The sequence below is a fragment of the Neolamprologus brichardi genome, chromosome 7 (assembly GCF_056152115.1).
Source record: "Neolamprologus brichardi isolate AB-2024 chromosome 7, ASM5615211v1, whole genome shotgun sequence".
In the NCBI taxonomy this organism is placed as follows: domain Eukaryota; kingdom Metazoa; phylum Chordata; class Actinopteri; order Cichliformes; family Cichlidae; genus Neolamprologus; species Neolamprologus brichardi.
Genome location: NC_142110.1, coordinates 33172381 through 33198077, shown reverse-complemented (window position 1 = coordinate 33198077; position 25697 = coordinate 33172381). Strand labels below are relative to the sequence as shown.

The window sequence follows — 25697 nt, the reverse complement described above, 5'->3', positions numbered from 1 at the left end:
CAGTAAAGTTTAACACCTGGAAGAACATGTTGTTGTTCATACTGTGATTGTATCATGACAAGGCTTTAAAAAAAAGCATTGTCTCAATGCTGTGACTGTCAAACCTGAGATTAATCAGTAAAGTATATCTTTAAGAGATACTAGAGCTACTAGAATCCAAGGGATCTAGGGGATAATCAGTTTTCCTACCTTTGCTCTACCTCTGTATTTTGCAGCGAAGGGTAGGGTGTCCCCTATTTTTACAGCTCGAGGGCTAGCAGTCATCTAGACCTAGATGGATATTTTGTGACCATCTAATGTGCCAAACAAGTGGCAGTCGTATTTTTGTGTTGTATCAGTTTGAACCATAGGATGGTACATCATAAGTAGTTCTTATTTATACTGGTGGCCTGGAAAAAGCAGGCTTTCTTCAGGAAATCAAGGTAAGTTACAAAAACAGCCAAACACATGGAAAAACTGGTAAACTGCTACCCCCTGGTGATGGAAGATTTGGTTAAATTGTGCAGTAGGTAATTACAAAAAGTGCCTTTAAACCAAAAACATTTTGATAGACAGAGAAGAGAAGATCAGAGTGATGACACGTTTATATAGTTTTTGGTTAAAAAAAACCCACGGATTTCAGTGTGCCAGTGGCTGAATTGCCTTGAAGACAAGAGCTATCATATTCAACTTTCCATCGTAATAATGTCACACAGCAAAATATCGCTGAAAAATGCCAAATACTGTTCCAGGCAGCTGCACGTGTAGGGCTTAGAGCCCTGCAGAGGGGGAATCTGTCCCGTAAACTGATATGGCTATCCAGTTGTGACCTCAGCCTTAAAATATGAATGCTCAGTTTGATCTGTGGGTTTTAAAGGCAGGCTTTTTCAGGATAACTGAGACTAATTATCATGTGTCTCTGTGGAAAACAGAGGCTACAGGGCTAGATGGATGGAGGTGTCAGGATTACAGCCTGTATGTCATTATGTCAGGAAACAGATGTACATCTTGGGCTCTCAGATCAGTTGAGGTTTTTTTTTTTCTTGTACCTTAAAGGACCTTAATCTTCATATTTCACTTTTTGAACTCTGCGCATGAACTACAATAAAACCAATTTCCCAAAATGTGTAATATGTTTTTTCCCCTTTGAGCAGCAGATGATTTCCGGTCTTACTGTCTGTATTGCGACAGATGTAGTCAAGCTGTTATCCAGCAGGCCTGTAGCAGTGATGGCCTTATGATCCTGAGTTTAAGACACAGAGTGCCTTACGTCATACAGATGGCAGATGATCTTTGGACATCTCCCTGAGGATAACAGGATGAATGGACTGATGAAGCAGGGGGTGTTCCCCAGGGTTTCAGCTGTGAATGGGTTTCTGTGATAATAGCTCCCACTCTGTCCTGTCCATTAGCTTTAACTACACGTGGCCTGATGTTATGCAATTACTGTGAGGAGTCCTCAAATTTGCACCTTACATGAGATCTTCCGGCTTCTTAGGAAGGAAGTCTCTAATAATGATTCACAACAATTTCCTGGACAGGAAAGAGTTCTGTAATTTACCGTTATTTAAAGTACAATAGTGTCATTAAGGTCCACATCTCTTTTTCAAAAGAGACTTGCACAAAAAACACTCTCTCTCATTTCAATCCAGACCAAATGTACAGACAGCATAAAGATAGATAAACATAATATTTTATAATGTTTTAATGAAATCAGAGGAAGTATATTTGTCATTCATTCCATTTGTAGACAGTGGAGGATTTAAACTCACTTCAACACACTTCTCCAATCTCAGTGTGAATGACAGGCACAGTTAATGTTATTAATATCCTGTGACCTAATATTGTAACTACTATATTTAAATGTAAAAGGGGAGCAGAGATAATTGGGCCGTTTTCAAAGAAGAACCTTATAAATAAACATCATGCAGAGATGCTCTCTTCTGTTTCTTAAGGAGGACCATCCACATTAAATCACATTCAACAAAATACAATACAATGAAACAAATTTCAAGGAAGACAAAATAAAGCTCAATTAATGGTAAAATAAAGTACAATAACTAAAATATAGTTATAAAGTAAGTCAAAAAAGATACAATAAAAGTAAAAACTTGCATGCAAACAATCAAGAAAACTTACTTTGCATAAAATGGAAAAGCTGAGTAAAATATAACAAAATTAGCTCAAATAGCTCAATTTAAATTAAAGCAAAAACAAAAAACAGAAACAATGAATAAGTTACGTAATTAAAAAGATACAGCTGTAAGTTAGGAATGAACTCAAACCTGAATAAAAAACAATATATTGTGATGCCACACAATTAAGAGGCTTTGAGGTGGAAGGAAAACCCTAACGACAGGCAGCCAACATCCAAACATGGCTTTAAATGTCCCTCAAGAAACCTGGAAAACTTTTCCTGAAGACTACTTGAAGAATTTAACTTAAATAACAGAACTCCATTTTTGCCTTATATACTATTTTTACATGTGTGCTTGCAGATGTTTCGTTAAATTACTATATATATTATCCATTAAATAATTCACATAAACTATCTTATACTGGCCCTTCATGCAACATCTATCTGAAAGAAGGCCATATCTTCCTGCTTTAAGCCAACTTCCTTCTGACTTGCTACTCCTTGCAAACAGAAATTCTGGACAGCACACAAGTAGAGCTTGTGTCAAGGAGTAGAAAAAAATGAACAGCATTGAAAACAGTCTGTAGTCTGAGCCTTTGGCTCACAATGATCACATGTACACACAGAACGTACGAAAGAGACGTCGTTATCATAGGAAACTATGATGTCACCTTTTCGCGTTCTTTACCTTTGTGTTTTGAATTCAGGTGTGATCACTGAGGGGTGGATCTGAACTGTGCAACTGCACTCAAATTAGCTAGTGTCTTGTGAATAATTTCCAAATTGGACTCAGTAAGACTGCAGATTAATGACTGAGCCCATGGAGTCATCGTTTAAGTCAGTGGTTCCCAAACTTTTTTTGCTGGGCCTCCCCTTTGTTTTACAGAAAAATGTTCGCGCCCACGTAAACGGCGTTTGAAATCACCGAAAACTGAGATTTTTTAAAACTCATTTTTTGCGTTTACGTGTGGACGAGGAATACAGAGTTCGTCAGGCAACGTCAAAGGTATGTGCCTTTTTTTCACGTCACGCTGTGTGCACGTTATTGCTTACATGAGAGGAATTGCAGAATGGCAGATAGTCAGATTAACAGTATTTTGTCTCAATCTTCAGGTTTTACACGCTTACATATAAACACGCAGTTACTGTCCCTCCATTTAGAAAGGCAGAGGCGTCACAGTGTAATTATTTTACATGTAGTTGTTTTTTTCCTGTGTAATAATATTCAACATTGTTATCAATACATTTTTTTTTTAAAAATGCCTCTCTGTGCAAAATGGGTTTAAAAACATAAACAGCTGTGGGATGCTGTTTGTCCGTGATTTGAACCGGGGAACAAATCGTGGCAGGATCAGCCTGATAGTATTTGTATCCCGCTGTAACTTTACTGTATAAAGAGCAAACATCTCCAAAATGTCAGGAGTAGTTAGTCATTACAACAAGTGTTTGTGAACTAAAAATCAAGAATGTGGGATCCTGTTTGTCCGTGATTTGAAGAGCCCAGCGCTTGCAGGGAAAACCAATTATGCAGGGGAGACCTACCTCGGCACGTGTGCAGGTGAAGCCAAAGGAAGATATGCTTCACCATATTTTCTAGTCTTTGGCTTAGAATGAAGTTGGTTTGGAAGCATATTCAGCGATGCTTCATCTCCTGCTTTGCGTTTGTGTGGGCGCCCCGTGCTAGCAGTGTCCAAGCGTTGTTTTGTTTTTTCCCTTTTCATGCCGCGCCCCCTAGGGGGCAGGCCCCACACTTTGGGAAGGTCTGGTTTAAGTGTCTGCTGAGGTCAAAAAGCTAGGGAGCCTTGGGGACACTGGAAGGCTGTGTGCCACCTTCTGGCTGTTAAAAAGAATGCACTTTTACAGCACTTTAAAGTTTAAACTCAGTGTTTGCATAAGAAGTAAAAGGGCCCTAGTTCAGTTTCAGCTAAAGACTGGCATCTTCATCGTCCATTAGCTTTGACATCCAAAATAAACTGACTTGGTTCTTTATCCAGGTGTTTGAAACTCTAGTTAAAATCTTGGGGGCTTTACAGTGAAAAAGCTGTGAAAGGCACCATTCACCAGTGAGAAGCATCACTAAATTAAGGCTGGTTCTCTTTCTAGGACTTAGAAGTTACCCCTTTAGGTCCTCCTGGCTAGTCTATTCTAACTCTGTATAGGTTTGTGCAGTTCCGCTCTTGACTGCAGATGTTTGAGATGCAAAGTTGCTAGCTGTGAACCCAGATTTATTAGAATTTTGCCTTTTGTCAAAAGCACAACCACCACACTCTGGACTAGTCTCTCTCATTCATCTATCTGCTTATCCTTTTCAGGGTCAGGGGTTACTGGAGCCTATCTCAGCTTTCTTAGGACAAGGCGGGGTACACCCTGGACAGGTCGCCAGTCTGTTGCAGGGCTAACACATTCCACCCCGAGCACGCTTGATGTCAGATCTCAGAAGTAAAGCAGTGTTGGGCTTGGTGCATTGTCCCATTTAAAACATGTTGAAAAGAGCCTTGCATGTTGTCAAGTCTGAAAGCCCGTGTTTTGTTTCCCCTCATTAGAGACAAACCCAGGGCTTTCTAGAGACTGTGCACCTTCAACTGGAGAGCACTTCAGGTCACCCCTAGTTGGAAAGGCACTTGATTGAGCAAACTTAGAGACCCAATGCTCATGTACTGCCTCCAAAATTATATGTAAAGGAAAGCTCCTGTAAAGGAAGACTCCTCTGGGTGATAAAAGATGTCTGTTACCAGTCAAAGTGCCTGTTTTAGCCTCCGATCTAAGGACAGCCCTGAAATGTTAGCCCTTAAGCAAAATAAGACTCAGAAAGTGACCTAACGTGAATTGAAAGTCCCAGAGGTCTGCTTTAAGCTTCCCTGAAGTCACAAAAACCATCATGATTAAGGGACACTTCACATGAGCCGTTTTGATACAAGCTGTACTGCCCTGGGCTCAGTCACCAAATATTAACATTGCTCTAACCTGAAGCACAGCAGGGCAAAGTCAACATTTCTCAATGTGGGCACTTTGACAGCCTCACTTGTACTTTAGCTTTAAAATGCTTGAACAGTCTCACAGCAGCCTCTAGTGGAGAGCAAAAGGAACAACAAGGCAGGCAGCTTTCTGGTCAAAGCCATTTAATAAATCCTTTAAGAACAAGATAGTAAGAACGCAAAAACCAAATTTATTTAAAAAGCATTGCTGTACATTTCACACCAACACATCCACTGAAAAATTTTTAAAAAGTCACATTGCTGGCCATAAGTCACACCACAAGTTTTAGATTAAACACTTCAGCAGCAGTTTAGAGGTGCATTAGACTTAAAGGTGTAGGGTCAGAGGTCTTCAGGCCTAATAAGATTAGTGCATGAGTACTTGTGAATAAGTGAAACAAAAATTGTTGCCTTGCACTAGTCTGATCATGTAGCCCAGCTGTCAATCTTAGAAGAACTTCCATTTTGTTGCTCAGGTCAAACTTAAAACTTGTGGTGTGCTTTGGGCAGGCTGTAAAAATACAGTCTTATTTTTTGAAAAAAAAAAAAAGAAAAAACCACAAGTACTAAACTAGTGACATCCTTGGTGTGCAGATCCTTGTCAGGTTAAGTTAATTTACATCTGTACAAATCAGCACATGGTGCCAAGGACATTGATCTCCTCACTGTGTGACCTGCTTTGCCAGGTCCTTAACCACTGATGATTTGAGCTGCGAAATGTTGGCAATCCTCATCTGCTTTGAGGTGGAGTATTTGCCTTTGATGGCCTGCAGAAGACAGTGTAGTTAGGTCTTGTCAAGTTTAAAATTAGTTTAAATTTGAAGGATGAGAAGCTTACCATGTGCTTGGTCAGCCCATTATTCACTTTGACAACGTTCTTGGCGATGTGTGCCATAACAGGAATCAAACTCTCTGCTGTGTAGTCCATGTAGTGCTGCAGCGTCACATCCTGGAAAGACAATTTGAAATGTGCATGAGTCACTATTACATGTACACTTTGATCCTTGTGGTGAAATTCCTCTCTGCATTTAACTCACTCAGTTAAGCAGGTATAGGGGTTAGTTTGAATTTACTGATCTAGATGTAAAAACTTATTTGACAATTCCTTCACATAAAGCAAAGCCTTTTGATATTGAAACTCATCCAAGGAGTCCTTTTACAAATATGTAAAATTCCCATGACAGTTCATAAAACTTATGGTTGCAATATTGCAACCATTACCTGCACAGGTGTAGATTATTGCAATCATGTCAGCCACTTATGTTCTGTATAGATTCAGCTCTAAAGTCTGGGATAAGCAAAGGTCAGACAAGCTTCTGTTGCACCAGTATTATTAAACTTGCCAGGAAGTGCTACAAGTTAACAATTGCACTGCAGCTTTATGGCAGCCATTTGTTGCACTCAATTATGGATTAATACTCTTGACATGGCTTCATAGGTCCTTTCTTAGGACTAATACTTCAGACCTAGTTTTTACCACTAGGAACTTTTAGCAAGGACACAACTTTAATTTCTTACAGACACACCAAAACTCTTAGACCCTTCAGATGCACTTACCCATTCTCCAGCAGCCAATATTTTGAGGGTGAGTGCCAAAGCAGCACTTGCCACCATTGAAGGTGGCAAATGGACCATCTCGTAGTCAACCATTGTGAGCTCCAGGAGATACTTTGCCAGAGTGTGCTGCTCAGCAGTTACCTGTGAAGACATGCACGAGGAATAAGTTGCTGCACGAACACTTACCGTCACCCATCAGCACTTCCTGTGACACAACATATGCTGCAAACCTCATAAATTTTGGAGGCCCTTCTGAGGAACTGAAGGGGGAGAGGACGGCCCAGTTGGAACTTCAGCACCCGCAGAATTGTCATCTCCATGTCTCTGATTTGGGCTGTGGTGTAGGCCTTGTCTGTGACGTAGGCAAAGTCTGAGATCTCTGGGGGATACATCTCCTCATACTTTGAAGCAAGGAACATGGCAGTCACGCCAACAAGCTGCAGCTGCTTCTTGGGGACTGGATTGTCCTGTTGGGAGGTACAGTTGCCATTAGTGAGATGAAAACCATGAAAGGTGGACCGGTGTAGTGCAGGACTAACAGCATTTGTTAGGAGAACCAGGATTCACCCACCTGAAGAAAGCGGTCAATGATGCCCACGGTCATGTACATAGTCTCCTGCAGGAGACGAAACTTCAGATTTACTTGCACGAGCCAGTCAATGAGAATGGCTCTCATGTTGCCCGTCACCTCCTGACCCTGCAGATAGTTCTGTCTGACGTTCTGTTCAACCTGAACAGACAAGAAATGGTTACAGTGGTCTGTGGAGAAAGTAGCTCAATATTCCCACTTTAAATTCCTTTATTTTAAGTTGCTTGCCTCAAGCTGGCGGAGATATTTGTAGATGTCCTTCACATATTCACTGCAGAGCATAGGGTTGTCATAGTCATCTGCGTCGACATCTCTGATAGCAGTGTGCAGAATGACATCTGAAAATGCTTGGCATAGGTCTGCAGGCTCACAGCCAGAGGTCTCCATTGGTGTGGGAGAAGCTGGCTCAGGTGGGGCTTGCACCTCAGGTTTAACAGGAATGACATCTTTTTGCTTGGTCTGTTCAGCCTTTTCAGCTCTAGTTGTAACTTTGGTCTTCTTGAGGGCTTCAGTCTTTACAGGCTAAGGGAAAAAGCATGTTAAAGCCAGAAAACTCAGTAGTCTAGAAGACAACTTTTAAAAAAAAAATTAACATAGGACCAATTTAGTGTTAACTTTCAAATAGAGATCACTTCCCAGCATGATTTTAAGCCTCATTTAGACAATCTAGTGTAACTCACTCCTGCAGGTACGCTATGCTGCCATTTTAATGTAGCCCAAAGGAGGGTGACATGCAAGTGTGAGTTCTCTTGTTATCAATGCCCCCCATTTAAGCAGCAGTCCTGCAGCCACCTCAGGTGTTCCCTAAGGTTAAAATAAAAACTTGAATCACCTAGACACTGAATTTTAGTCTAAACAGCACTTAAAGTTAAGTCAGTATCAGTCAATCTGAGCACATTGTACTCTCAGGGGTTTTCCTGTTCTGTTTGAGGTATATTTTTTGAATTAGAGAATCTAAAGCAGGAAAATGTGTAGGCTTCTTTTAGAGCAAGAGGCCAAATGCTGACTAATAACTGGTTCCATGTGTAGTCAAGGCACAGTGTGCCAGGGAGGTTTTAAAAAAAAAAAAAAAACCAACAAGCTTAACACCTTCATACCCTAACAGGACGTTATAATTTTTAAATAAACTTTTAAACCAGTTTTAGCTTGTCCAACGCTTTGACTCAATTAAGCATTTTGTGCCAGTTGTTGCAAGTGTGGCCCCGCTCGGGCCATTTTAACTGTTTTGAGATCAGAGCTAGAAGCCACTGTGCCCATATGATTTCATTGTATAATTCTATTGTTTTCCAGAACAGAAGAGCATTTAAAATTCGGGATGAAATGTTTACCTTTTTCTGTGCGTCTTTGTTAACTGCGATGTTTCCAATTTCCCCCAGGGCTGCTCGGGGCTTCTGTGTGGGCCCAGACACAGAGCAGGCCTTGCCACCGAGGTCGACCTTGGTGGAAGCCAAACGATTCTGCAGGAAAGAAGAAGAAGAAAAAAAAAAAAAAAAAAAAAAGATAATTTTAAATCACAATGATTATAACAGTTTGCACGCTTTTATCTTTTAGTTAAAGAGGCTTAAGCGGAAACCCTTACTCTCGACCTGCTCCATGATAAGAAATCCCAAAGCAAGAAACGAAGGCTATAGCTACGTTTTGGGGGGGTTTTAAGCGAAAAAGTCAAAGAAAAAGCTTGGAAGTGCTTCCCCAGATTCAACGATTAAAAAAACAGTAACAAATAGAGATGAGAAAGTCTTACCCGGGTCACTCTGAGAGCCATTTCGAAAATAGCGATGCTTCAACAAACAGGCGAATAGTCGTAATGGAGAACAGTATGGCATATATTCAAGGAACAGCGAGCGAGGTTTAAATCCTCGCTCGCTGGAAGCTGATTCGCTGACCTAAGACTGTTCTGGGCGTCTGATTGGTCGAACGCACCTGTTTGAAATGCGTTCCCCGGACAACTTATGGTCACGTGATTTGTTTTCTTGACGTTCATTTCCTTTTCCTGTTGCGTCCTGCTTGTTTTTATACGCTTTTTCTCTAATGCTGCATTTCAAGTAAGTAAATAAATTAATAAGAAGTCACTTTAGGAGGGAGAGGAATCAAATCTTAAAGTGTATTTTATCGTTATACTTTAACTTCTATTGCCTCAAATTCGTTCAGAACACAATTCCTTTCATTTTGAGTATGATAGACTTTCTTTAACATTATATTTTTTAAGCTCTGTTATTTCATTTAATGTAATAAAAGTCCATTTCTGCTATACAGAGCTGCCTTAGTACATGAGACACCTAAGAGTAAAAATGCCTTTTTGAACGATAGAGGCTGTTTTTGCTTTTATTTTTCTTTTATAGCTTCTAAAAGTCTACATTTCAAAAGGAATTTCTCACATAACTCACGATATAACACTTTACTTTTGTCATCCATTAAATAAGCGACAGTATTTATCTCTTCAGATTTCTGTGTATCTTTAAATGCCTTTGTTCACCAAGTAAAACATATTCACTTAGCAAAAAGTAGATATACTCTACTTTTTTGCTTGGATACATAAATGTAAAGTTGACTCTGTCTCCTTGGCAATAAGTAATTGCATTCTACAACCCAAATTACAAAATATCAAAATAAATAAATGTGCAAAATGTAAATAAAACATCATAAAGACCCTGGAAAGGCTCATCCTGGACCAGCTGCGACCCATAGTAAGACCACATCTGGATCCCCTTCAGTTCGCTTATCAGCCTCGTCTCGGAACTGAGGACGCCATCATCTACCTGCTCAATCGTGTCCACACCCATCTGGACCAGCCGGCGAGCACTGTGAGGGTCATGTTTTTTGACTTTTCTAGTGCTTTCAATACCATCAGGCCGACCCTCCTGGGTGATAAGTTAGCAGCGATGCAGGTGGATGCTTCTCTGGTGTCCTGGATTGTTGATTACCTGACAGGAAGACCAGAATATGTACGTCTCCCACAGTGTGTGTCTGACAAGGTAATCAGCAACACAGGGGCACCACAGGGGACTGTCCTCTCCCCCTTCCTCTTCACCCTCTATACCATAGACTTCAGCCACTGCACAGAGACCTGCCATCTTCAGAAGTTTTCTGATGACTCTGCGGTGGTTGGATGCATCAGCAGGGATGATGAGACAGAGTACCGGGCTGTGGTCAACTCCTTTGTCACGTGGTGTGAGCAGAATCATCTGCAGCTCAACGTGGCAAAGACCAAGGAATTGATAGTGGACTTCAGGAAGACCAGGAAACACTTGACCCCTGTTTCAATCCAGGGGGTCAGTGTTGACATTGTGGAGGACTATAAATACCTTGGAGTGAATACCAGTCCAATAAACTGGACTGGGCTAAAAACACCACAGCACTTTACAGGAAGGGCCAGAGTCGTCTCTATTTTTTGAGGTGACTGAGGTCCTTCAACATCTGCCAGAAAATGCTGAGGGTTTTCTACGAGTCTGTTGTGGCCAGTGCGATCCTCTATGCTGTTGCATGCTGGGGGAGCAGGCTGAGGGTCGCAGATGCCAACAGACTCAATAAACTAATCCGTAAGGCCAGTAATGTTGTGGGGATGGAGCTGGACTCCCTCAAGGTGGTGTCGGAGAGGCGGATGTTGTCCAAAATAAAGACAATGTTGGATAACACCTCCCACCCACTCCATGACATGCTGGTCAGTCACAGGAGCTCGTTCAGTGAGAGACTGAGATTACCGAAAAGCACCACTGAACGACACAGAAAATCTTTCCTGCCTGTGGCCATCTCCCTGTACAATGCATCCACTTAACACACTGGTTACTGCTACAACTACACATGTTTCCTTTCCAGCTATTTATTAATAAGTGACTTATATATATATATATATATATATATATATATATATATATATATATATATATATATATATATGTATGTATATATTGTACTATTCTTAGTTAGCGTATTGTCTGTCTTGTTAATGTTGGTTTATAATGGAGCACTGTAACAAAAAAATAATTTCCCCTAGGGATCAATAAAGTATTCTGATTCTGATTCTGATGATTCTGATTAAAAACAGAATGCAATAAGATGCGCATCATAGATATCCATATTATATTTACACCAGAAAACATAAACGTACAATTTTACCAAAAAATAAAGTTCTTTTGAATTTGATGAGAGGAACACATCTCAAAAAAAAAATTGGGACACCAAAAGGCTGGAAAAACAGCTATGGAAAGATTTTATGTTAATAAAGTTAGTTGTCAACAGGTTAGTAACAAGTAAGAAGGGTACAAGTCATCCATATCATGGTAGTCTCAAGTGCTTGAAAAGAAGGCAACTGGGCTTCTTATTGGTCATCCAAGAGGCTTCTTCAGTTCTAAAACAAGTGACATAGAATCCCAGTGGTTTGATCCAGGATGGTTTTTGCTCTCTTGGAGGTCGTCCTTCGGGTTGTTGAGGCGATATCAGTCATGTGAGTTTCCCTAGTGCGAAAAAAGCAAACCATCCACCACCTTGGCACCAGTGAAACTATGTAAAACATTGTCCCACTATCCTGTCCTGTGAGCTGCTGAGGTCATTTGAGGCAAGGTGCCAGTTGAAAACATTAGACCCATTATGAAAAAATACAATAAAGATCCAGGGCTCTTGAGCAGCTGGAATTACAATGGGACCTCACCAAAAGTCCAGTAACCTTATATGTACTTTGCACTCTACTCAAGAAAGACTGGTAGTGATGGGAAGGCTGCTCCAGTGACATACTGTGTATTTTTTGTCACACGCTGGAGAGCCTTCCTGTCCTGAACAATGCAGCCTCCACGCCACACTGTAACTGAGGCAGCGATGACGCTCTTAGCTCTACAACTGTGTAAACGTTTCTGGGTGACATGCCAAATTTCCATCAGCCTTCTGAGAATTTTTCAGAAGCTGCTGAGTGTTGTGAGATCAAGTAAGAGAGAAATTTAAAGGTTTTTACTCCCTATCTCTGCCTCAGTGGTGTAATCATTTCTTTGGTCTTATCTACATTTAGAGAATGATTGTTTCCTGACACCACACCGCCAGGCCTGACACTTCTATGTCACCGCCTCTCCATCAGCAAACATCCCAATGACTGTAGTGTCATATGCAAACTTTATAAGGAGACCACACCGTCATATGTGAAGACGGTGTAAAGGAGAGGCCTCATCATGCACCCCTGATTGGTTATCATGCTCATGGGTCTATTGCCTGATGTGCGGTTTTCCTGAGTGTTTGACTGGAATTTCAGCACTCACAGAAAGTGACTTCCCAGAGATTACTGCAATTAGTGTTGAATTCTGAGCTGTTGCCAATGAACAACATTCTTACATGCAGCTGTGGTCAGAAGTTCACATGCGCTCATTATGGTCATGAATGTTATGGTAGGTTGCGTCTGTGTTCATGGGAGGGACAGTGGTTACCGCCTCTGGTTGAATGAACGTGCAGCAAGCAGCAACCTGTTCCAAAGGATTTCATCAGCAGGCCAGTACTTAAGGTGGTGGCTAAGGTTCATTGCTGGGTTGTTGATCTCTGCTGTTAGTAAGGCCCTCCCTTGCTAGTGTAGTGTGGTGATCTTGCGTGAATTTAAATCTAAAATAAATTCAAACTTGTGAACCCAGTTATTAATTTTTAAACAAAAAGAGTTACATTGTAAAATTAAAAAAGTTCAAATAAGTCATTAAAAGCACAAAATTACCATGACATTCATGTTCATAATTTGTGTATTTAAACTTCTGACAAAAATTGCTACATGTTCCTCGGTGTGTGAGGGTGTCATCAGTGTACCGGATCTGTCTGTATGTATGTTAGGAAGAGTCCAAAGTGGTCTTTTTAATGTTGGTCAAGACCAGTCTTCTCCCTTGGAAACACTACAGCATCACCTGTGGAACTCAATGTAGATGTGTCATGTTTTGTACTGTTTTGTGTTTGTCTGCTCTCATTACTTTTAGTGCCGTGTTGATGTTTTGAAATCTGTTTTTCTACAAAGATGTTTGTTTATGTGGGGTAAAGGTATGTTTGTAGAAACCAGGACTGCTGTCCTGAAATCTTTAGTGGCTCTTCGCCAACAACCATGCCCTCCAATCAGAGGATCACAATTTCCATGACGTGTACCGGAAGGCAGAGAGGACGCAAACGTAACACGTAAAACTAAACAGATGCCACTACCTCTCCTAGACTGAGGACGTCAGCGGGAGCAACTAACATAACATAACATCACTCCCAGACGGAGAGAGGACCGAAAAGAAACGGGCACAAGCGACGACTAAACCTAGACGGCCCTAGTTAGTCAGCTCCAAGAGAAATCCAGGTGTTTTTGTTAGCCGACAAAACAGCGTTTCTCTGGCACGAAAAGGTAAGATAACACCGAGTAGTTAAACCGCAGTCTGCTGGTTAGTTAGTTACTTAGTAGTTCTTTCGGGAAGTGTCTCAGTCTAGGACTAATTGTAGCTACAAACAGTTTAAAAAGCACATTTTCCAAAACGAGTAACGTCGGCGTTGGTGTAAAATTGGCTTACTTAATTAGTGAGGATTAAAGAGTGACTGTCTGGCTGCTTAACACGTGTCCTTAAAAAGTTTTCCAAGGGTAAGACTACATGTTAAATAGGTTTAAGAGGCTATATAGATGCTAAACTTGGCATTAACCTTACAGCTATTTAAAAACCGATCTTTCTCCTTTCTAAAAAATCGCCTTTTTTCAACTTAAATCTATCGGCAGCTCGCAGTAGCATCTGAATTTCCCTAGGTTGTGTCTAATTAGCAGTGATGTTTTAACATTTATTTTTAGTGTGTATTTTGTCCCCTTATTTCTCTTATTTAAGAGTCGTTGGGGCTTCTGTTTATAATATTTGTGGTAACTCTAAACAAACAACAAAAGAGCGAACAAAGCAAACTAGTCACGCTAAACTTGCTAGCTGCAGGTAGCCTTTAGCATGCTAGCGGGGAGATCAGAAGAGTCATACTTAGCAAGGAGCATGCTGTCTCGTATTTCTAAGTAACCCTTTAAATCACAGCTTTACCTTGAAAAAATACCCAGAGTGTTACCAAACACCATGAGGAATAATTATTTGTTAAATGTTTGGTTTTAAATGGGGGTTTAAACACAAACAGCGTGCATTAGCTTGCTAGCATGACTCAGTGGATTTGTAGAAGTAAAACGGTTGTGTGGCCCTGTTTGTGTGCTGTGAAGTAGTTGAAGATGAAGGATATTTCCTCACTTGACTGAGCCCTTTGGGGATATATAAATGCGCGTTTACCTCTGGAATTAAGGCAGAAGTATGGCTGAGGAGTGACTCGCCTTTTGTCTGGGTGATAAACGTGCTCCAGCTGCTCTTTGTGTTATCCACAGGTGTTGTTATGAATTTTTATGGTTACCCCTTTGTTTAGATTCCTCCACCTGCATGTTCCAGCAAAGTGTGTGTGGGCTGTTCTTATGTTTAAGGAGAAACCTTGTCTCTGACGTGGATACAAATTTTAGCCAGGGTTCCAGCTCTGGTTGCAGCACTCCTGAGGTTGTCTATAAATAGATGTGTTCACAGCCTTGGTGTATTGAGGTAACCCGTGAGTGTGTCACATTGCACTCCTGTGACAGTGGAAAGCCCTCATGCACATGTCCATGTGAGCCTGGCTGGAAGCGGAGCTCCGCAGTCTGCAGTCACACTGCAATGAGCACACGTGAAGCTGCACATTGCAGTGGTCGGTAACTATCCACAGTTTTGGGGAAGAGGAGAGACTAGTGTAACTCACCAGGATATGAACTTAGTGATGGGAATTCTTCCCCTTTTGCTTCCACTGTGTATAAACTGTAACTGTAGACAGTTGATTTCCCCCGAAGCAAGATCTTCACAACTTCCTATAAAAATCTTTGTCATCACAAGGCTGCTGCAGCTGTTTACTAGGCTAAACTTGCCTGGCAGGAAGCTGTTCTCAGCTTTGAGGAAGAGAATTTGCATTGTATTGTTATTATACAGTCTGTATTTTTTTTTGAGCATTTTAGTATTTTGTGAATTTAGATTTTTTCCTTGAATTCTCTGTAGTTTAGCATTTCATTCTTTTATTTAGCTATTCCCTTAAAAAGTATTATTTAATGTGGTATCTAGAGTAGAGTAGAGTAGCTTTATATTTGACTTTAGTTTAGTAAACCCGTAGTTACTTTCATTTAAAATTATGTGAGCTATATTATTTAAAAGTATTTTTCAGCATCTTATAAAGCATTTTTATTTGGTTTAGCATTTCATTGTGTTTTACTTGGCACTTTCTTTTGCCTGCCCTTTCATCAATTTTTAACTGAGATCTCTTCTGATTAATTTTGAAGCAAGCTGCTTTCACTTTTGAGTAAGAAGAAGTTACCTAATCATTTTTATTGCGTATTCTCTTTTTTTGTGTGTTTTATTTAGCGTTTTTTAAAATTCACTTGGGTTTCATTTGGCTTTATTCATGTCTTTGAATTGGTTAAGGTTTCTGATTTAGTTATGCTTATATTTTTATTTTAAATTGATTCGTTTTACTGAATAATTTGGAAATGCTTTGTCACGAGCCAGTTGGTCAAGAAAACTTTGATAATGACCAATGTATCAATCGTAGCTGCACATTTAACCTTTAAGGATGCAATGCTGCTGATGCCAGCAATGCTGATGTTGGCAACTTTTGGCAAATTCTTACAGTACCTGCATGGGGAGTTTAACCTTGCCAATTAGATTGGGCTCAGTTTGTACTGTTGAAGGATGTTCATACTTTCAGGGTGATTACTGTAATTGGACCTCAACCATCTGTAGAAGACATTGGTATCCTGCATAAATTTTTTCAACTACATGTTTGTGTGGGCACACACAAATGTCATTTATTGCCACAGACATGATTCATTTGTCAGGAAAATGTGATTTTCTGACAGAGCGACCACTGAAACAGAAATCATTGTGTAGTCTGAGCACTGATTAAAGATGTTTTGTGTTTTTGTTGTTGTTGTTTTGTCCTCCTGCACTCTTTTCAAGCAAAGGTCAAGAATGCTGTTTGGTTTACACACTAAATAAATAACTTCTCTAACCAAGACTGCTGACAGTGTGCCTCAACACTGTTATCTGGTTCGTGGCACTTGAGGCTCAGGTCATGTGATTACACCTCAGCAGTTTTATTATTAGAAAATAGTAAGGTGTCCCCTGAAGCTCCAGTGAAAGGGAAGTAAGTCAAGTTTTAATGGGTATTATTTTATTAGATTAAAATCTGAGTGAAAATTTCATGAGTAAATTTCACTAGTATGTCAAGGGGTTTTAGTACAAAAAAATATTTATAGTTGGGGTTTATATCACTATTTGTCATTATACATTTTCTTTGGGGTTTGATGTAATCTAAAGTTAATAATCACCGTCCAGATTAGTTAACGGTTATGCTGTGATTTAAGCTACAATGGTCAGTCAGAGGAAAACTAAAAGCAACAGAAGGTCTCAGTAGTCCTTCTCACTGCCACTCTGAAGCCTTGCTTCTCACTCACACTTAAACATAGCAAAGACAGAGAAAGCTGTCCTTGTGAAGCAGTAGGATATCTCCCATGGGTTTTCATTTTTATTTTTGGGGTATGAAAAGTGGCTGAAGTGCCAGAGGTAATGATGCGTAGGTGCTTAGGGAAAAATCTACATGTTGTAGTTGTGTACTGTCACTGGGGAAGTGAAAAATGTGGGCTTGTCTTTTTTTTCATATGTTTGTGGTGGTCTTTAGTCCTTTGTCTAAGCCCTTTTTAAGTGGAGTAAAGTCACAATCGAGAAAGACCTCTTCTTTTGCAGTGACGTGAAACTAAGAGATTAAAAACAATAAAAATTCCACTGCAGTCACAGTTTGTACTTTTAATTTATTTTATTTTTTTGATTGATGTTCATTTGAGCTTCCTTCCTTGTGAACTCTGCTACCGCTCCCTTTCCTGTTTGAACCCACTTTGGAACAAACTAATATTTAGTTTCACATATTATTTTGTTTTGTAGTTTTTATTTTTTAGATTCTATATAGGTAAGTTGAAATTCCTGTTGCAGCACACATGACCTATAACAGAATAGCTAAAAAGTAAAATGACTCAAAATTTATTTCAAAATGTCAAATACACAAATTAGTTACTAACTTGGACGAGTAGAAAAAATAAGATGAAGGAACCTAATAAATAAAAATCCAAAATAAATGCCAATAGAACACCATGTAATAAGTGTCTTAATAAAGTAAAACATCAGCTGGACAAGCTAAGAATTTATTTCACATTAAAATATTGCAAATATCAGAGGATCCAGTGAGCAAACATCCAGATATTATGCAGCCTTATAAATCACACGACTGGCTAACTTTTCAGGGAGAATACTAAACTGAAGTGAAACTCGCACAAAGTAAAGCAACAACCTCAATTATTGGCTGGAGAGGTTTTTAGTGATTAGCTGCTCTTTAAAATGTATGTCCCCAAAAGAATAACGAATAATTGCGTTCATTACAGATAATGAGATGTAAACATGTGAGGCTGATGGTGATAATGGGTTTCGTGACAGCTGATTTGGAACAGCTTCCAACTGAGTCAGTGATTTAATAAAAAGGCTACACATCAGGTACAGATGTGAATATAACTGCTTTAGGTTCAGGACACGATCATTTCTTTCCTCTTCAGTAGTCTCTTTGTGCTATGTGACTCTGCTGCGGTAACGATGCCTTTTATTTTTGTATGTCTGTCTCCAGGTCAGCTCATCAGGTGGCAGAAATACCGCTATGGCCCAGGAGACCAATCAAAGCCCAGTTCCTATGCTCTGTGCCACTGGCTGTGGTTTTTATGGCAACCCCAGGACTAACGGCATGTGCTCTGTGTGCCACAAGGAGCACCTGTCACGACAGAACAATGGAGGAGTTGGTTCTTTGAGTGGAGTGGGTAAGACCTCGGGTTTTATTTTCTTCTCCTCGTCTGTGTGCAGCTGCTCTGCCTTCATCCCCGGTGTCTCACTGTGGCATGCTGTGATTTATTTCTCCTCAGGCAGCAGCTCCACAGCTGAGGCTTCTGCCATCCAAAGGTTAGAGGCTACCCTGAATAATGCTGCGGCTGCTGCGGTTGCTGCTGCAGAGGTGGCAGCTGAGGCCGCCGCTGCCTCTGATGCTGCTGCTGCCGCTGCCACAGAGGCACTCAGGTGAGTAGGACCCAGCAGGGTGCCTGTCAAACAGTGACAGGAAGTGGCATCTATGGCAGGAATGTAAAACATCAGCAACCATCAAGATTTGGTTTATATAGAGGTAAAAACTGGGATTTCCTTCAAGCCAATCAGTAGTCTCTTACAGCTGTACAATAATTTTGTGACCATTGAGGACTATGTGTAGTTTCATCCATTCATGGTCTTCTGCTTATCTAACCTTGGAATGGCAGTGGCAGTAGGCTAAGCAGGGTATTCCCAGTTGTCCTTCTCCTTAGCCCCATTTCTCCTGGGGGATCCTGAGATGAGAAGTATAATCATCTCAGAGGGTTGAGGGTCTGCCTCAGTGTCTTCTGCTTGGGCATGCCCTGAAAATCTCCAAAGGAAATCACGTAGAAGCAGCAGCTCTGCTCCAATTTGCTTCGATTATTTTTTGATTACTGTAGAGCAGCTTAGCATGATTCACAATTCGAATTCACAAATACACCCACTGTCTGAAACGAGCAGTTTTAGATCCTCTCCTTTTAAGCAGACTTATCTGTGATTGGCTATTTCTCTGCCTGAAAAAAGATCATATCTGGGGATATCCATTTAAAGTGACATCATAGAGATTTAAAAGAAGAAAAAAACTTCTGTGTTTAGTGCAAGGATTACTCGTACATAGCATGAGCACCAATATAAACATGACAGAAAGTAAGAGCACAATAGGTCCACTTTAAATCTGTTTATTTATTTATTTATTTTTTTATCCTTTGCAGTGGGATTTCACCTGCCATTTCTGTAACACAACAGATGACTGAGATGAGTCTCTCCTCTGAAGAGAAAGGAGCGTCAGGCAGTAAAGTGGAGCTCATAGAGCCAGGTGGGCACTAAAAATGGATCTGTTTTCTCCGTCCATCCATTCTCTTGAATCGGGGGTGGCTGGAGCCTAGAGCCTATCCCAGCTGTCATAAGGCGAGAGGCAGGGTACACCCTGAAGAGGTTGCCACCCTGTCAAAGGGCTAACACATAGACAGACAACCACTTTACTGAGTGCACATGTTCAGTCCTGAGGATGGAAAAGTGTGACTAACAAATTTATGTTCTGCTTTTGCCCTTATTTTTACCATGAAATGAGAAAAGTGTCATTAGTATGAGGTTATGTAAGGTAGAAATGAAAGAAAATGTGCTTCTTTTTTTTTTTTTTTTAAATGGAATATTTGTATTTTCACCACCCAGTTTACAAAGCTTTATACGAATGCCTAGCTCTAGTTTAAGTAATCTTTTTCCTTCTTTTTCCAGTTGTGAGTCAGCCAGCCGTCTCAGCCTTGCATCCCTCCACTGCTGGCAGTGAAGACTCCAAATCCCACGAGCCCCCCAAACCCAAGAAGAATCGGTGCTTCATGTGTCGTAAAAAGGTTGGCCTTACAGGTAAGATGTCTCACAAAGAAATGGATGGATATTTAAAGTCACTAGCAATTTTCCCTCTAATTTCTCATGTGTCTGAGCAAACACACAAACTCCCTGAGCGGTCCCTTGGACCATTGTGAGTAATGGCAGACATGTGGATTAATCAAGTGGCGATTTGCATTTCTCAAGATGTCTTGGGTATTTACCGAATATATCTGTAGATGATGTTCATCGTGTTGTCGATATATTTTCCCCTGCGCCTCAGAGCAAAAGAGAGAAAGGATTCAAATTGTATATTTCTCAGTATTTGTATACAGTGGTCACTCGTTTACAGTGTTGGGTAAGTTACTTAGTTACTAAGAAAGTGATTGCCGTCCACGGGAGTGCGCGGAGATGCTTAAAGCTGTAGCGCACTGATTACTTACAGCTACTTCCGTGCAACTGGCATAAGGTGCGGTAAACTGAACACAGCTTCAACAGTCTGTTTGTTGAAAAATAATAACGTGACCGCACCACATTTTCTTTTTAGTAACGGTAAGGGCGTTGTAACGATAGAAATAGTAATTAGTTAGATTACTTGTTACTGAAAAAAGTAACGCCGTTACTTGTAACGCCGTTATTCCCATCACTGCTCGTTTATCGCAGGTGTTATGTTCTGAAAATAACCAGCGTTAAAAGAGGTTAAACAACCAAATGCCGCGTTGCCATGTCATTTTTTTGATTGGTCGACATGGTACATTTTTCAACTAATAGGAAAGGCTGGGGTCTTTTTGCTTTTGTTTTTTCTTTACTCACAGGTAGAGAGTGCTTTTGAGCGCTTTCCTTAGAAAACACAGTTTTTACCATTTCTTCCCGCAGTAAATATAAACAACGACAGGATTCGGGGGAAAAAACATAATAAAAAAACATAGTGAATTATAACTCTGGTTTTGCCAAAAACAATATAGTTTAAAGTAGGGCTGTTCGATATAACGATATATATCGGATGATGATGTATAACGTAAAAACATCTATCGTTTCATTTTACACTCTTTTGTTTTGTGGTGTTGCAAAATAAACTGTTTACGGCAATATTTTTTCATCGTTTTGATGGTCCCTGTAGTGGCTATATTCATTTCTTAAAGTTCTCTCTCTTATATTTAACCACACTACGGACGGACAAGCGACTATTTTTATGCGTTGTCATTAGCAACAACAACGGTAAAACCATCGCGTGTCCGCTTGTTTATTTTCCACATAAACCTTTCACAATAAAGCTCAAGATCCTGTTGAGACTTTTCAAAATAAACGGAATCACGTGAAAGAGTGTTTACAGATGAGAAGCAAAAAAGAGCCGTCAGGTGCTAAAAAAATTAACCTTAGATTCAAACGTTAGAACAGGCTTTTCCCCGCACCACGCTGTGTAATAAATACTCACAAAGAAAACAGCTGTTACAACTTGTGTCTAAAATTGTTTCATGCATTGGTTAAAACACGACTCCAGGTACACCACGCCCAGCTGAAAACACTTCACGCAAGTCGAGCTGCCTGACATTCACAGAATTTACAGAAAATGTTAAATTTTTGTAATTTATATTGTTATTGGGACGATAGATGTCTTATATCGGGATATGAGATTTTGGTCATATCGCACAGCCCTAGTTTGAAGTCCACACTTTTTCCTTCAATTTTTCCATCTGTCCTGCTCACATCTCCAGTGGTTGTACACGTTGTCATTAGCGTGTCTTCACTCCACATTGGCCACACCACTTTCCTAGCTAAAACACTGGTGGCGGCACATAAGGACACTGTCATAACCTGTCAACGACTTTATTTAGCTGCGTATATACAAATGTGAATCGCATTATTGGCTGGAGCAGCCAGTCACCTGTCACTTACTGACTCACACTGCAAAACAGCACAGAATGAATTTACACATTTATTTTAATTTCAATTCAGGTTGGATATTTTTTTTTTTTTTTTTGTGCGCACGTGCAGCTTAGAGGGAACTTGGTCACCAGATGTACCAAGACACCAGTTGATGAAGACAATGAAGAAATAGGAGGCTGCAACAAAGAAAATCCAAATCAAGCATCTCAAGATGCATCTTAGTCTCAGGACTAATCAGGATTATTTTTGAACAGTAAGCCATGTAAAACAATGGAAGTTGAGTCCAAGAATAAAAACATGGAGATGGAAATGAGCAGAACAGGTTGACTTTAGGATTTGTGTTTTGTATGGAAAAGTCCAGGTTTAAAAGAAAAAAGTGTAAAATCAAAAAACTGAAACACAGTGGTGTGTTCTGGTATCATTCCCCCCCCCCCCCCCCCCCCTGCCTCATCCTCTAAGACCTTTCCTTTCCTTTTCTGCTTTTTCAGGTTTTGACTGTCGCTGTGGAAATCTCTTTTGCGGAATTCACCGTTACTCCGATAAGCACAACTGTCCATACGACTATAAAGCTGAAGCTGCCGCAAAGATCCGTAAGGAGAACCCCGTTGTAGTTGCTGAAAAGATCCAGAGAATATGAAACTGTGAGTTTGACTTTGAAGCCTGGAAGTGATCGCCTTTCAGACAATGGACTATAGCCCGACTTTTCCTCCCAAAGGACTTGTTTGTTTTTTTTTCTCAGGGTGTTTTGGGGCCCCCTGTGCATGGATGTTCACATGTTTTCAGCTTCTTGTTTGTGTGTGAGTTAAACACTTTAACAGGGTTTTATTGAACTAAAGAAATGTTGGGACTGAAGTGAGGTGGTTTTGTGTCACAGTAACCGGCTGATGTTGGAGAAAAGTGTGATTGCCCTTTAGAGGGAAGGGGGGAGGGGAAAAACCCTTCCTTGCCGGTTTTTTGTGATCCTGCTGAAATCGTTTGAACTTCGCTTGGAATGGGGCTGTGATAGCCTTGGACTCTGGGACTTCTCAGCTGTGCTTGCTCTCTGCTGGCTTGAGTAGCAAAATGGATATCTTGCTTTTCCGTTTGCAGCCGTCGCTCTGTGAAGTCAGTGTTTAACCCTCCCGTCTTGCCAGAGTTTTTATCTTCTTGGACTTTGTTTCTCTCTGGCTCATATTCTTTCCCAGAAACCTAAGGTAGTTGGACCGTTTTCTCTCCCATTGATTTGGTTTTTTTTTTTTTTTTGGTTTTTTTTAATTTTTTTTTTTTTTCCTTTGGATGTCTGGTTAGTGTGTCATACGCTAAAACATTTGGGAGGGTTTAGCTCCTTCAATAATCATCTTACTTCACTATTGAATGTTTTCTTCAGGTTTTTAATGTGAGTTGAATTGACAGTGTTGGGAGTGTTGAATGAGGTAGTGATTTAGTGAAGTTAGTTATCAATAATTTACGATTTCAGTTGATTTTTGGTCCGGCTGCTTAATCATCTTGGTTTTGACCCCTTTTCCGTCATGCAAGTTTGTACAAACCTCTTTATTTATACACTGTCGTGTGCTTAATCTTCTAATAATACAGAATAAATTGTACGATTGTAAATAAATTATGTTCACCACTAAACGGTAAGGAGGTCACGGCTCGTCATTTTGTTCTTGTCTTTCATACTTTAGCTTAAAGTCAGGATTAGGGTTAATAAGCCCCCAAACAAGACTTGCCTGTTAACATTAAGCCAGCATAATAAGAAAAATTCAGACTGTCCATACACAAGGATCACTAGGTAACTTATGTGAAATGTACAAAAAATTAGTACAATTAGATCAAATTTGTCAAAGTGACCTGCATCAAGAAGCTTTGGAGTAATATTAGAGACTGAGAGGTTGACATAACTGTGTCTGCATACTGTAAGGCAGGCATGCCAGACTCCTGGCTCAGACTCAGATTGATCTTGTGGGCTGGAGCATTGAAGGTCGTCTTTCTCTAAGGGAAGCTAAGTTTAAGTACAAATTTAATCCCTGAGATATCTTGATATAAATGCAGTTTAAGTAAATCGTAATTTTTCCACATCATGAAGAAATGTTGCTGTAGTAAATGGAAAATCTTTCAGAATGTCTGTGCAGGAGCGTAAATTGTAAGAAATGTGTCAAATTACAGGAAAAAATCCTGGTAGCACATCTAGCTTCTCCAGATGGTCCATAAAGTAAGTAAATTTTATGTTCTCTTTCACATTTTCTAAAGACATCCCATGGGTTGGATAGGAGTCTTTCCTGTGCTAATTCTGGACCTGGGCCTGATACTTGATACCTCCCATCATCATCATCATCATCATCATCATCATCATCATCATCATCATCATCATCATCATCACATAAATTACAAAAAAAGATACTTAGTTTTCTATTCAGGTTTTATTATCTTGAGAAGAAGGTGACTCGACTTCTTTAAGACTACATTGACTGGCACGAGAAAACTACAGACATTACTTAAACACAAACTTTCATAAATACTATTAAAGCTACACTGCTCATAGTCCTGCTTTTGTGGCTGTTTGTGAAGGTATTTACCTACTTGGAGTGAGGATTATAGGTATACAACCTATATAGATGAAAATCCCTCCGGTGGGTTCCTCTGGGAAATTCAGGATATATACATACCTTGCTTGATATAGCTCAACATGAAAGCAGAGGAAAAGTGAGATGAAAACATATAAGGCACAGACAGCACATACACTCACTTATCCTTAATCACACTAGGGAAAATGATGTTTGGAGACTGGGTGGAAAAATGGTCTGCATCAACTTGCTGTCAGTTGCCGTCTTCAAGGGAACTTTGGTGCCATTAAACGGCAATAAGATACTGCAACCTGTTTAAATGAATGGGGTGAAGGTGGCTTGAGATTTGTTTTGGATAAAATGATAAAAAGCTGCCAGAAAACCCAACCCATCTGATAAATTGCCACAATATTATAAAAGGGAAAAGTTTTGTGCATCCTGAGAAAGAAAGTACTGGAGAAATAATCCCAGAATAAGTTCCGTGGTGATGAGAAACTCCTTCACAACAACAAGCCAAGTTAACAATATCGATACCCTGACCTCTTCAGGTATCGATATCCAAATCTACCATAAAGACAAGACTGCATGAAAGTAAATACAGAGGGTTCACTGCAAGGTGCAAGCTATTCATAAGTCTCAAGAATAGAAAGGGTTGATTGGACTTTGCTAAAGGAAGAAGAAAAATATTTCTAAAACAGCCGTCGTAGTTCTGGAAAAACATTCTTTGGACAGATCGTCTGCCAGAACGACATTCTTAAATGGCCACCTCAGTCACCTGATCTTAACCCAGTTGAGCATGCATTTCACAATGAAACCTTAGAAAATTAATATTCAACTTTGTCATTACACATGTATGAATAAATGTTTTTGCATAATAAATACACAAAATCGTAGGACTTTTCAACAGTATTTTCATGAGTTTTAGCCCCCTACCCCCATTAAAGACCTCACCTTTGATCATTACAACAAAGTCACTGAGTGATAGATAATTAAACAGAAAAGTTCCCGTTTTCTGTTTTTCAGTTTTGTTTTGTTTTAACAAAAAAGTAAAATAAAAATGTAGAACTCTGAAGTAACAAAAACCTTCCATTGTCTGGACAATGAGCTGCCAATTTTACACATTTATTTCTTACATTTTAAGCTCAAAGATTTGTTCTTTACAGTGAGACTTTTGGGATACTTGCTCTACTGTGACTGAGCCATTGATAGTCCACAGACTGGTTGTTTGTGACACTGACCCCCTGGTGACAGTAATGAGCTACAGCATGCTGTTCACAGGACCAATGTTTGAAACTGTACAGGCATGTCAATAAAGAAAATGAATATTTCTTTTTTATATGTGTGGATTTTTTTTTTTTTTTTGATTGGTGTATTTATCAACAGTAAGTGAGTGGAAGTTGCATTTAACTGTCTTTAAAGATGTTATATTGCTCAATGAATAAATTATTGAACATTTTTTCACATATTTTCAGCAGTCTTTAGTAAACATTTAGATACTACTGTAACATTTCCCCCTAAAGGGCATGCACACAACAT

At 39.9% G+C, this 25697-nt stretch overlaps 2 protein-coding genes across 3 annotated transcripts; one reads left to right on the top strand and one right to left on the bottom strand.

The window, feature by feature from the left end:
• Positions 1-5632: 5632 nt before the first annotated feature.
• On the bottom strand, positions 5633-9101 carry ccnb1 (cyclin B1). The gene is made up of 8 exons (XM_006803479.3): positions 8979-9101; positions 8566-8694; positions 7466-7759; positions 7220-7378; positions 6879-7115; positions 6649-6789; positions 5930-6040; positions 5633-5858 (listed from the first exon to the last, which is right to left on the bottom strand). Exons 1-8 carry the CDS (start codon positions 8997-8999, stop codon positions 5754-5756), a joined length of 1197 nt encoding a protein of 398 aa, XP_006803542.1. The 5' UTR covers positions 9000-9101; the 3' UTR covers positions 5633-5753.
• Positions 9102-13366: 4265 nt separating this feature from the next.
• Positions 13367-25489, top strand: LOC102789640 (AN1-type zinc finger protein 5-like). 2 transcript variants are annotated; one of them, XM_006803478.3, is made up of 7 exons: positions 13367-13574; positions 17921-18107; positions 18210-18360; positions 19119-19222; positions 19642-19770; positions 22107-22259; positions 23848-25489. In XM_006803478.3, exons 2-6 carry the CDS (start codon positions 17951-17953, stop codon positions 22253-22255), a joined length of 690 nt encoding a protein of 229 aa, XP_006803541.1. In that variant the 5' UTR covers positions 13367-13574; positions 17921-17950; the 3' UTR covers positions 22256-22259; positions 23848-25489. The 2 variants fall into 2 exon arrangements, with proteins under 2 accessions (XP_006803541.1, XP_006803540.1); XM_006803477.3 differs by lacking the exons at positions 13367-13574; positions 23848-25489 and adding an exon at positions 15593-17793 and having other exon boundaries at positions 22107-22750.
• Positions 25490-25697: the final 208 nt, after the last annotated feature.

Coding starts and splice junctions, on each gene's coding strand:
- ccnb1 (XM_006803479.3), bottom strand. CDS start 8,999: ATGGCTCTCAGAGTGACCCGG. Junction 7,379..7,465: donor AATATCTCCGCCAGCTTGAG/GCAAGCAACTTA, acceptor TTGTCTGTTCAG/GTTGAACAGAACGTCAGACA. Junction 6,790..6,878: donor GGGCCTCCAAAATTTATGAG/GTTTGCAGCATA, acceptor ATGTCTTCACAG/GTAACTGCTGAGCAGCACAC.
- LOC102789640 (XM_006803478.3), top strand. CDS start 17,951: ATGGCCCAGGAGACCAATCAAAGCCCAGTTCCTATGCTCTGTGCCACT. Junction 19,223..19,641: donor AGTGGAGCTCATAGAGCCAG/GTGGGCACTAAA, acceptor TTCTTTTTCCAG/TTGTGAGTCAGCCAGCCGTC. Junction 19,771..22,106: donor TAAAAAGGTTGGCCTTACAG/GTAAGATGTCTC, acceptor CTGCTTTTTCAG/GTTTTGACTGTCGCTGTGGA.